The sequence below is a fragment of the Bombus bifarius genome, unplaced genomic scaffold (assembly GCF_011952205.1).
Source record: "Bombus bifarius isolate JDL3187 unplaced genomic scaffold, Bbif_JDL3187 scf7180000008162, whole genome shotgun sequence".
Lineage (NCBI taxonomy): Eukaryota > Metazoa > Arthropoda > Insecta > Hymenoptera > Apidae > Bombus > Bombus bifarius.
Window position 1 is genome coordinate 223,414 of NW_022884484.1, and position 12,934 is coordinate 236,347.

The 12,934-nt window shown below is 44.9% G+C and overlaps 1 protein-coding gene across 4 annotated transcripts in view; it reads left to right on the forward strand.

Moving 5' to 3' along the window:
* Positions 1 to 12,934, forward strand: part of LOC117208771 — a 182,505-nt gene that overhangs the window by 146,872 nt on the left and 22,699 nt on the right. For all 4 annotated transcript variants that reach the window (XM_033450104.1, XM_033450107.1, XM_033450105.1 and 1 more), the window contains 2 exons: positions 10,159 to 10,295; positions 12,376 to 12,664. In XM_033450104.1, coding sequence (XP_033305995.1) covers positions 10,159 to 10,295; positions 12,376 to 12,664 — 426 coding nt within the window. The remainder of the gene's footprint in view (positions 1 to 10,158; positions 10,296 to 12,375; positions 12,665 to 12,934) is intronic.

A 12,934-nucleotide genomic window follows, 5' to 3' on the forward strand; every position in this document is an offset into this window, starting at 1 on the left:
GTTCTATTCTACCGTTCCACCGTTCACAGCATTTGTTAGCTACCGTTTCTAAGAAGTTTCTACCGAACTAAGGGACCAAAATCAGCGCCAATTTTCGTTCCGTAACGAGATAGAAATCTGATAGTAAAAAAGTTAAATGGAGACTCGTTTAACGGAGCCACTTGTTTCTTCATATTTATTCCGCGTACTTTCGTCGGTTTTCCTGTTCGAACCGACAATATCCATAGATAGCAAGGGTCCGACAGAAAGGCGGGGAAGAGGCGAAAGGCAAGAAGTAAAGAGGAATTGAAGGCGGTGGCCGTTTTTGCGTGCGTACAAAAGCGGCGTTGTGCCATTACGGGACAAAACAGCCAGCCAGAGACGCGTTGGTTCGCTTAAATGCAGCTGCGCGCGTGTCTGCAGTTTATTTAATAGGAATCGCCAACTCCGCGTTGTATAGGCAACCGTGGTATCCTTTTTCGCGCGGACGGCGTTGTTTCGTCAGGCAAGAAAACAGCGACCCGCGGCAAAGTATTGAGATCTTGGTGTAATCCGTCCTTTCCATCGACTGCCAACAAAGTTCCCAACTGAAAACGATCACACGGCCCGAAGAATGCTGGATCCTGTTCCATCTCGCGGTTCAGTGACCTGTCTGTAATTAATATCGCGTTTCGTTCGTTCTTTTCCCTTTTTCTTCCGTCATAGAGATTATTTCTCCCGCTTCTGGAAAATAAAAGGAAATCTCCAGGGAATTTTTCTCAGCAGAAACCTTTTTCGCGAACCTTTTCAGAAAGATAAAGAGGTGGTGAATGGAAAAATTCGGCGGTTAATGAGTCTAATTAGTCTATCAGTTTCGTACCTCGTCAGTTTTAAATTTGTCCCGATCGTTCCCCGTGTAACAACGTTACAAAAAGAAGCACTTTTACTATCGAAACAATGCTGTGATAAAAAAAAAAAAGAAAAAAGGAAAAAAGAGAAAAATTCAGAGCATTCCTATGGAAATGCATTGAAATTCATACATCCTAGTCTACCCCGTAACAACCAATCCAACGACGAGTTTAACTTTCCCGTTAAATCAGCACATTCATCTGCACGAAACTATCTCTGTTACAAAAAGGGGGAACAACCGAAACAAGAAAGAAAAGATAGCTAGAAACCAACAAATTCGGTTTTATGAAACTTTCTGTTGAATGAAGCGTACGAATGTACCGGCGAAACGTGAAACAGAAGGACACCATAGGGTGGAACAGACTTGTGGCAGATGAAAGAGGATGGCAGATAGTGTACAGCGCGCATCTCTGTGAGCTTTCGCAATTTACGAGGCGCAACGAGACGTCGACATCGTCAACGGGTGCTCGACGCCTTTCAACCGACACAGATCATGGCGAACGTAATGTTTTCAATGAGAACTCGCTCCCAGCCTCCTATCCCCCTTGTTTTTCGCCATTTATCAACCGCTAACCCTCCGACTGACAAGGAAACAAATATCGCAAAATTCTGACGTCTCCGCGCCTTCGAATCGCGATCAGAAAAATCGACAACCTACATTGAACTTTCGCGAAGGACCAAAGTCTTTTTATAGTTTTCTGCTTTTCTATTTTGACAATTGCGTGCTTGAAAGTCAAAGAAATAACTGCCAATCACCATGAATTCTCACATAAAAATGTATTGGTTTAACTAACTTAACTAACTTAAGTAAGAAATATCGTCGTTTATCGTTTAAATACGTTTTGTAAAATGTTCCCTTTTTTCCACCCTTGCTGCAAATGCTTGTCTGGTATAGAATTCGTATATCTACTTTTCCACTACTCTCTTCTTTTGTTTCTCGGTAACTCAATCCAGGTCGAACGATAAGCCACACGGATTTAGAAAGAAGTGAAAAAGTGGAAGTCCTCGAGACGCGACGACTGCGATTAAAAATTCCAGGTGCGCTCGATTCACGAGCGACGTCGAAGCATGAAAGCAGTTGGTATCCTTTTGAAAACGAGCATCCACGTGAGGCTGCATCCACCCCGCAGCTATCGTCTCGGTCGTTTATCCGTGCGCGTACTTTATTTCCATATTTCGCCGCGCCACGTCGATCCTTGCGCGTTCGTTCAAGAACGTTCATGCGCATCGGTCGCCTCCGGCTACGATGTTTCGAACGAGGAGGAGGAAAAAAAGGAGAAAAAGGAACAAGAACGAACGACGAGGAAACGATCCCTGAATTCTCCCTTAGCCGCCGGCTACGAGCTACCCTTCTTGGTCTAGGCCCGATAAACGGCTAGACGAATTTCTTTCCCTCCTCCACCCTTCCGGATGGAATTCTCGCGACGCGTCAAGGCGACGCTTTTCTCCGTGATCCACGTGATCCTGACACCGGATGATTAAAAAGGGAGAAGCGTTTCTCTGCCACAGCGAGACAAACTTGAAAAGAAAACGAGAGTCGAACGATTCGTGAATTACCGATAGATCATAGCGCGGTGAAATACGGGGTAGATTTAAATACGTTCATTTGGAAAATGAGCAACGGAAGGAGGGAACCACAGTTGGAAACTTTTGGGAATTGATTGCCTCACGGGGCAGTATTTCGCCGTTGTTCTAAACGGGTAATCGCGAGCAGTCGGCGAGCGTGCAACTTGTTTATACGCTGCAGTTAAATCCCCGTTGCCAAGTAGGCCCCGGCTTGCAATTGGCGATACGCCAGCCACGCGTAACATCGCCCGCAAATTCCCCCACCCCAACTGCATTTCCCTAATTTCTCTGTTGTTCCAGATTCCCGTAAGGTTGCAAGCGAAACTCTGCTCCTCGCCGGGCGAAAGCACGCGAATTTCAATCCCAACGAAACGTATTTTATCCTTTTTCTATGATATGCTTCCCTATTCGACCGTCTTTTTCTAATATAAAGTCGCGTACCTTTTAAATTACTCGCTGCTCTATGAAAACTCTATGCAAACTTTAAGATTTAACGAATTGACCGACCTTGCGGCGGTATGACGGAGAGATTCATCAGCGTTGAAAGCTAGGAGATCGAAATATCGAGAGAAAGGGACGTAATTGCCGGTGGAAGAATGGAAGCCAAATGATCGCAGACATTCCGCGAAGGAGAAATCTGTCGGTCTCGCTCGGCTCGCGATCAAACGTCCCACGAATGATTTTCTTTTTCTATTGAACGGGGGAAGCCGCAGAAGCACTCCGGTTGATAGGCCACTGATCGCACGGTATCCCCGTATTGGCTTCCCCCGGTGGCACCCTGGCGTACATCTCTCTTGCAAATGGATCTTCACGGAAACTAGATTCACCGGAGCCGGAATGACAAGAAAGGAGACGCTAAATTGGATGTACGGCTGGCTCAGATGATGGGCTCAACAGGCTTCCAGCCGATTCAATCGACTCGAATCGTGCTTAGAATTCGATAACCCTCCCGGTCGATTATTGTCCGTCGGAATTTTTTAAGAAGCTCCACTATCTCACATTCTCTTCGTCGAAAAGTAAGAAGCGAGATATCACGATCGATCCGGTTACAGAATAATTTAAACGCGACGGGAATCGATGCGTCGATCGTTAAAATTACATCCGCATTCGATGGCGAAAATTACATCCGCAAGAGTATTTTTACGAAAGCCACGAATCTCGAACTAACGAGTAGGAATCGTAGAAACGCGTACGTCTTTAAAGTTGCAACATCGTAAGGAAACGATTGAATCGCCGGATAAAGCGTAAGTTTCTGTTGAGATATGTATAATTTTCTGTGCTGGACTGGGTTAAATGCGTAGTAGAGATACTTGTATGTGAATATCAGTGTGTGGAAGTATGTGTGTGCGCAGCGTCTCGAAAACAAAGGAATGTAAACTGTTCAGTCGGTTAACATTTGGGTATAGAAGAAAGTGCCGAGACGCGTGCAAGTGTGTATCGATGAATATATAAGAAATCGTTCATGGAATAAATATATTACTATTTTAATATTAATTCTCGGTATAAATTTAGTGTTGCTATAACATTATTTCGGCTTCAAAGATCCACGATTCTCAACAGTTTCGTTCTAATTTTACGTCCGATTATAACGTTGGTGGAAAATGTGGCAGGAAACGAAAAACGATCGAACCGCGATCACATTTATCGTGCGAAATCCACTTTAAACGTCCACTATTATCCCGAAACGCGCGAAAAACCAATCTGAATTCAAAATTCAAGATCTCGCATGCCGTTCTAATCGAGCGAGTTGCTGCATGGAAACGCGTTACGAAAGCGATGAAAGCGAATCATCATCATCGGGCACGTAATCCCGGATCCCTTTACCGGCCTCGTACCAATCACACGAGGCCCGGAAGCGCATAAAACCCGACCGACATTCGCGCAGCGGTTTCCGCGGCGAGCATATCCCGCAGAATATCCTGCACCGCTCGTAAAAGTATCTCGTATCGCGGCGAGCAACTCTTTTCCTCGGCGTCCCGGGCTTTTTACCGCGTCGAAGAACGCGTTACTCGGTCTAACGTGGCCTCAAAGCGGACCGTTGCTTTCGAAACGGAAGATAAATCGAGGCTGCGCGGCCTTTGATACCGGTACGTACGAAAGAAGTGAAAGAAATAAGAAAATTAGCTCGTTCGTAAGCCAGCCCCGATTCCAATTTTCTCAATTTCGACTTTCCACCGATTCTACCGTTCCCGAGATTTCCCAAGGTTTGTCTGCTATTTTTGAAAGAGCAATCTCTCTTACGGTAGAATTTTCTCAGTCGCGACACGTTCTTTCTTATCTGCGCTCATCCTTCTCGTGCTCCTCTCGCTGGTAGGAGTCACGAAATACGCGCGAGTTTCCCGGTTGAACGGACGGCATTTATTCCTGACGAGTAGCATTACGCCGTTTCTATTCGATTTCCATCGTTTCTTCTCGCTTCCGCTGTGATTTATCCGCCCAGACGCTGTTTAGAAACATTCGGTTGTAGAAAGAATAGTTACATCCTTGTTACGATCTCGTACTGAAAAATTTGAAACGAATCCGCGAGTACTTTCTACGTAAATCTTCGGCCGGTTACTATCTCGCCGGAGTGCCGAACGATAGAACGCAAGGAAGGACGGACGGAATCGACGAAATCCGAAAGTCGAGTTAGCGTAACCGCGTGATTTAGCATCGGGCGTCGCACGGCGTATTGCGATCGTCAGCGCGATAAATGGGAAAGCACTCGACGCGAGAACTTCATATTTTATTGCGTAATAAAATATAATCCCGCGACGAGGAGTAGCACAAGGAGGACGACGGGTCACGCGTCGACGATTTATTACGATGCTACGGCACGAAGCTTCGTGAAAACCGGGTCAGCTCCGGGTACAGTGGCGTTGTCCGCCACTGTATTGTCCGAATCGGAAAGAGGGACGAATCCGCGCCGGTTTCTGGCAAGAACGACGGAAAAATCGGCGAATATAAAGACGAACCGGCTAAACAGAAAGAAGTAGGATCGAGATAAAGAGGAGAGTAACGATGGAAATAGGACAGTAGTTTAGGAAAGATAAGGGGAGAGATATGCAAGAGGAATTATTAATCGCGACGCTGCAGAAAGTCTTTTCCCCTTTTTCCTCTATCTTCTTCTCGTTTTGATGTTGCCGTAATGCTTCGAGAGAAACGACGCGTCAGCGTACAGATGGTCGACTGCTTTTGAACAGTGACAAAAGCCCATAATTCGTCAAACACCATTACCAGACACATCTCGGAGAGGAGAGGAACGCGTATCCGACATAGCGAAACGCAGCCAAGTAGTTGATGCCAGTCATTAGTCAGCCGGAGGAGACGCAGCCGAGAAGCTGGCAAGCAGCTTCCCTCCGGGAACTTTCGTAATTTGACGTAACAGATGCACCAACTGAATTCGTAATACTTCGACAGAGGCGGCGGCCGGACGACTATCGGTTTCCGATACCGAATCCTGTCATTAAACCTAACGAATATTCAATTACACCTGGCCCGATTGTTCCGATTGGTGCAGCTTATCAATCGTTTGCATCGACGCTCAAGTACCGAGGAACCTTCTCTTTTTCCCGAATTTTCGTTACTCGCAATCTTCTCGATAATTTTCCAATTTTCCCGAATTTCCCATATCCGAATTGCTAATTACTTAACGCTCTTTTTATGGAGAGGGGAGGACATTCTCAAGTTTTTCTCGAGTTCCACTATCCCGCACGGAAACATGCAACCCTTTTCCCTCTACTCGTTTCAGGAAATCCAATAAAAAATGGAAGTTCGAAGTTGCAGCTAAACCCCAATAGCACCGATATTCAGCGAGTCGCCGAAACTTTCTGCGAAATATTCGATACTTCTTCTATTTCTCTCGCGATACGAGAATTCACAGCATCCAGCGCAATGCGCATCCTGGATACCAGAGGAGTTTAATCATCTGGCTAAATTAAAACTCGAGTTTCAATCCACCGGCTGGACCAAATAATTAAGCGTGAATAGCCCCGCATCCGTCAAAATTAGAGCTTGATGAAAGCGAAACATCGGTGGAAAATAAAACGAATATTCTTCGGTTATCATTTCTGGATAACACACGAGGAACATGGTCGACAACGGAAATTCTCCGACCGAATGGCCGCAAAGAAGAGATATCTCGCGATTCGCGAACGTTGAAATTAAATTTCCAGCTAATTCTACGTTGCAGAATGTTCCATATAGCAGCCCTAGACGTCTAGGGTTCATTATCGATAATTACAATCGCCCTCTGGTTCCTAAAATCACACACAATAATTTCTATAGAGATCCATCCAATTTTCAAATTACCACTGAATTGAAAATTCCGACGGACGATCGTTTTTCTAGCGAGTGTCTCGTATAAAATGGAATACGTTGAAAGGCGTAATGGCATTTCCAATGGCGAGAAGCGAAACTAACAGGTGAAACGTTTCGTGTAGATTCGACGGACGATGAAAATTGGCGGGGTAATCTAGTTATAGCGATAAGTTACGACGCGAGGAAGACAAGGTGGCCAGATTTCAGGCGCGCTATTAGCCAGGCAAACTAGGATTCTGATTAGGAATGAGACCCCGATGCCTGGAAATGGCGTGCATTGTGTTCTCGGCCCATTCACCCCGTCGATAGCGTGTCCGTGTGTGTTTTTGTGCGAGCGCGCGCGCATCTGTATATATGTGTATACGTTCGTATTGGCCCACCACCGACGTTAGCCTCGATTTCCATCCTATATATACGAGCATGATGAGCCCTTGAAGCCCCACAATGAACTAGTATTGTAACGTAGCCGTCCTGCACAATGTAATTCTGCACGGAGCATGCGATAGAGGAAGCCAAAGTAACTTAATCAGCGAGCGAGTTTCGGTTTCTTTGACATACACGATACAAATTTTTCAACGATTATGCTATCGCTCTGGAAAATCCGTCCTCGGCGATGAACTCGGGAATCGTTCGTTGCAGAGGAAAAATAAATACGCGCAACGCTCGCGAAAGTATTCCAACAGTCTTAGAAATTTTCTATGTATATGTAGCATCCTTACTACAATTAGTTTATTTACAATAAATGGATTAAACAGATGTTGGTTAAACAAGAAACGATGGTTGTTTAACGTAAACTAATCGCAATAACGTATTATAATTAAGACAACTAGATAGTTCATTTTCACCACAGCCTCTCGACAACGCAGTTCGCGCTCTCTGACTTCTCAACTGACGCTGACTGTTAATTCGTCTTCTTTCCTTAGCATCCCTTTGTCTTTTGTCTTACCCCACCACGCACGTGTTCCGCAACAGCTCGTGGCCAGGGTCACGCAGGCCTTTTCCGCGAAACTATTCGATCGAAGGACCGACGATAGGTTTGTTGGGCCTGTCGGCTTTCCATTTCGGCTTTCTCGCGACATTGTTTACAGTTCGCTCGATATCTCTTCGTCCACGATACTACATATATGTCGGGTTAAGGTTGGAATTTTGGGCGTTCGACGAACCTTCGCTCGAATTTACTATCGCGGGTATAGCTGATATTTATTGGTACAAACGTGGTTATTACAAGAGGCTGCAAGTAATAGCGACGATCGGATGGTCGAGACGTCGATGACAACGAATTCAGGTTCGACAACGAATCCACGGTCAACGGGATGACGAATGCGATGTGATACACGTATGACTCAACGTACAAGTAAAACTTATTTGAATGAACCGACCCGCAGTCCAAGTGGAACTGCCCTTATATATTCTTCTCCCCACCTCTCGGGTCGATCTTTGTTTTTAAGGAGAGCTATATAATTATTCTATACCTCTGTCAGGTGCACGTCCCTCCCGTGATCGTAGCTGCGTTCAGTGACCCGTTATGTCACTTCGAGCCCAAGCCCATCGTCGTAAAATCGGATTAGAACATTAAAACTGTTTCTTAGTTTTCTTACTTAAGTGTAGCTATAGTAAAAGTCTGGACTAGGGTATTGGGATTCTTCCCAACATTCCAAAAGGGAAGCCCCGATGTCCTTTCATCTCCCACATACATATAGTATACAAACTGTGTGATTTGAAAATTTGTGTGTGTATACTGTAAATGTATGAAATTTGCAAGATATTTATTGGAAGTACTCGCTTCGTAGAGATCGCCAAAGTATTTGAATTATTCGCAATAATATGACGAGATTAATTATTCGCTATAATGTAAGTTACAATATGCAGAGACCATATTTAGCGCGAATTATACGTTTAAGACCACTCTGTTCATTCTGTATGGTTTATAATTTTTCGTTGTATAATGGTATATATGTGCAATAAACGTGTTGTAACTTCCACGTAGATTTTCAGACTGGTTTCCAATTTTACCAGTATAATCACGATAGTCGTGTCTCATTACGCCGCTAACAAAGTTTCAAAAAGTTTCATACAATGCATATAATATATTCATGCAAATTTTCCAGCGGTAGGTGTTCGAATACTTTCGCGAGCCACTACGCGTACGCCACGAATATACTTTAATTACTGAATTTTTAGAAGAATACCTATTTTTCCACTATACCGGTGAAATTCGTTACCATAATTATTTATCCCCGTTACTCGTCTACAAATTATTATCGCGGTGTACCGTAGCGTATTATAAGTTTTGGCGAGAATTTGATCGCTCTTGCCCATTAATCGGCCCAGCACGCGTTTCGACGAAATTTATGAAAAGGTATCGCCAGTTTGTATACGCCATTCATCGACTCAACATCCTCCTACATTCGCGAGTGGCCATTAAAATTCAGATCCATTGATCGGTAATTTAAAAGTGAACACGTTCGCGTTATTCCGTAATTACAATCGAATGAAACCAGTTACAGAAGTCGCTTTGATCCGCGACTTTTAAAGATGCTTTTGTGAAAGCTTCGTATCCATTCAACGCGTCCAATTTATCGCAAATTCAGTGACGGTTCGTGTTACCTCAAAACGTCCATGACCTCGAGGCATCGTTTCAATCGACGTATCGTTGCACGCATTTCAAAAACAATACGAGTGTTTACGAATAGAAGTTATACGAATGAAAAGCTATAGGAATCCGGCTTTTCCATGATAGTTCGATGATTAGCGCCTGATCGATATACGTTGGATACGTCGCGTTGTCCCGAAGGAAGTACATACATACGTTTCCTTTCACGACGGACTTTGATCGAGAGCCGGTGTTCTCCTTTTAACTCGAGATAGAGGAGATCGCGACGAATCGAATTTTTCTGCGGAAAACGATCGAGCAAAGGAAACTAGCCCGGAGCCATCGATAATTCATCGAACGCCCCAGTCGATTCTTTGCCCGGTCGACCTCGAAATTCACCTCGATAAACCCTTTGATCGAGTCGCCGATACCGATTACACGGAAATTTGGCCGAAGATTTCTGCCAAGGACGTTCGATCGAGCGCGATTCCTTGACTTGACATAGCGAACGAAAGGAAAGTACAGTCACATGGCTCGGTTAAAAGCTCCAAGGTAGAACGTACACGTGTGGAGACATCGCAAAGTCAAATCTCGCTATCTAGAGAATTAATTTCAGTGATAAATCGTAAAATCGTGGATATCGGTAATTCGACGAGTATTTCTCTAACTTTAGATTCGTAAGAGCGCGCTTCTCAACTTGTTGATCGTTCGACCGCGCCATTAGAATCGAAGTTCGATTTTCTCGTGTTCAAGCGACCTGGAGCTAAGTAAGTTAGGCGACAAGACGATCGATAATGTTTGTTTCAGAGAGATCTTTGTCCTTCGTGTTTCAGCCTGCAATAAAACATACTACGGCGACGTGGGTAAAACTTACGACCTGGAGCTCCATCGACCGAAGGAGGACAAGGTGCCTTACATTTGCAAGCTCACCTTCAGTGCACCGGGCGGCGATCTGGGAGACATCATACAGGCAAGTTTGCCCGAAAGCCTCTTTGATTATCCTCCGTAACAAAGACCCTAACCTAGACCCGAACCTGTATTCCTAATTAACATACAGCATGAATGGCTGCGTGGGGTAATTAGACGAGTAACGAGGTACCTCGTAAATGCACCATCGCATAATCGAAGCTACCAAAGAAATTTACATCCGTCTGACTGAGACTTTTCGCTAAATCGCGGCATAGTTTCGAGGGCGAAAAAGACAGCCGAGAAACGTTGCTGCTTTCTCCGTTGAAAAGGCGCGCCAGAAATTAAAAAAAAAGAAAAAGAAACGCAAAAAAGAAGAATAGGTAGAAGAAGGAGAAGGAGTAAAAAAGAAACGACAAGACAGATGGAAAGAGAGAGAATTACGGGAAACAAGGCAGAACCGTGGTCTGCCAGACGAGCAGAAATTAACGGTGGAATTTTTAATAACGCAAATTGCTTGGATTGCGCCAGTTAGCCGGAGGGAGGCATAACCGAACGTCGTTTCGCGGCCTCGAATACTTTCGTAAACGAAACGAACGAGCGGTCCGAAAGTTTCTTCCGCGCGCTGCCAAATTTATTTATACGCGGCCTGTTTGCCAGCCTCTCGCGGCTCTTTTCCGCGTGTTTGCCGTTTTTATCAAAGCCATTCTCTCTCGACTGCTCGCGCGGCTCTTTCTTTCTCTCCGATGCTCTATGCCCGCCCCTCGGCGAACGTCGATACTTTAATCGTCGTCGGATCATTCCACACGGGATTGATACTTGATAACTCGATTACTCGCGCAGAACCGAAAGCTAGAGGGGTGAAAGAGATCGAAGAGCTGTTCTGTGAGATGTTCGCGCGTGTGCTTACCGTTAGAATATTCGACGCGGTAATGCATTGCCGGATATTAGCGTTTAATGGCGCACGATGGGAAGTTTCGAAAGGAAAGTGTTACTACCGAGAGCTTCGAGCAAACAGATATATCTAACCGGTATCTCTCGAGCATCCAACAACTCGGAGGATTTCTATCGTTACTCGATGGAATATTAGATCGAACAATTGCAAAAAGAGAAACGAACGTCTGACGAAAGTAATCTTTTACCACTGAATACTCACTATGATACTGCCACGTCGGGGACACAATAAATCACGAAACCGATAGATCGCCGGTGATCTCCTCGCGTCGCAGTTCGAACGTCTCACGAATAACACGAAGAAATTTGACTTTGTATGTGAAAATAGAATTTATTACGCGAATCCAACCGAGTGACGGTTTAAAGTGTTACAGAACGATTCAAAGTGTTACGAGAGACTGGGTCAAAATGTTTTAACGGACTGATTCGAGCGCTTATTTTGGACGGTTTTTGTACTGTGGTTTTAGTCCCTCTGGAGGGATTGTCGTCTGGTGTATCTCAGAGACGCCTATTCCGATACTATTTGGTTATTGTTTCGATGACCGTGATATGCAGGATGTCTAGCCTATCCTATTACTGTTTCTGAGCGGGTGGTATTCTTGAGCGTGTGACGATACGAAAGTCGAATGATACAGAGACGTAGTACCAGTCATTCACAGACCATGGCGACTAACTGCGCTTCCCGAAATTTGTTAAACGAGCCAAGTACTTCTGATCGATGCTTATCTCGTATGGAACTGCAGCGATCGAAAGGAAATTTCAGTTAACGTGCAACTAACTGAACGTCAGCTGGCTGAATTCGCTTATCCGAGTACGAGTTCCTATTACGTGGGAGAAAAATAATGAGGAAAATTGGCGAGCTCCTCTTGTATCGAACTCCGATTATATAAACTATTTATCCCCTGACAAGTTCAAACGACTGGAGTTCTACTGTAATCTCATCGATTTTCTCTGCTTTTTGTTTTACGGAGTTAATCGATCTGCCAAATACATTATATTTGCATGTGTATGTGTGTGAACGCAAAGCTCTGAACACTTTCGCGTAATAATATAATTTCTACAGCCGCGAACGCGCTAAAGGAAACACGATAAATTCCACGATGTTCTAACTTCTCGAAAAACTGAGAGATTACAGAAAGAGCGTAGTGTCGTAGGAGGTTTAATCGACGTTACGGTGCTGGCGATTTCAGTTGACGTTCGACAGCTTCACCCTGGGGAAATTCGTGTCGTTCACGGCGGAGGGCTGCCCGGACGGATCGCTGCAGATTTCGGAGGCCCAACGGCCGGACGTTGGTGGCCTCTGGTGCGGAACGTCCTGGGGTCCCGCGATTTACTACAGCGAAACCCAGACCGTCTCCATCACGCTGAAGCTGCTCAGGCTCAGTAAGGATCAGACGGGATTCAATTTCGACTTCAGGATGGTGTACAAGATGATCAGGAAGTCGGACGCCGTGGCACGCTACGGGAATCCATTCGTCGGTACGTACGTCTCCGTTTTCTTTCGCTCTCTATCATGATTTGTTTCCATGCCGATGCTCTTACGTTGATAACTTCGCCGCTCGGATGAGACGGAATTTACATAAGCTGGATACTTTTGAAAACAACGCGGTTCGAATTCTTCGGTGTCGAGGTCGTCGAGTTTGTCGTGGAGGGAAATCGAAGTTTCTTGTAAAGATTTTCTTTGTCTCAAGTCCAGATGGATTTAGTCGTTCTTTCTTTTTTTCTATCTTTTCTTTCTTGTTGCTGCAT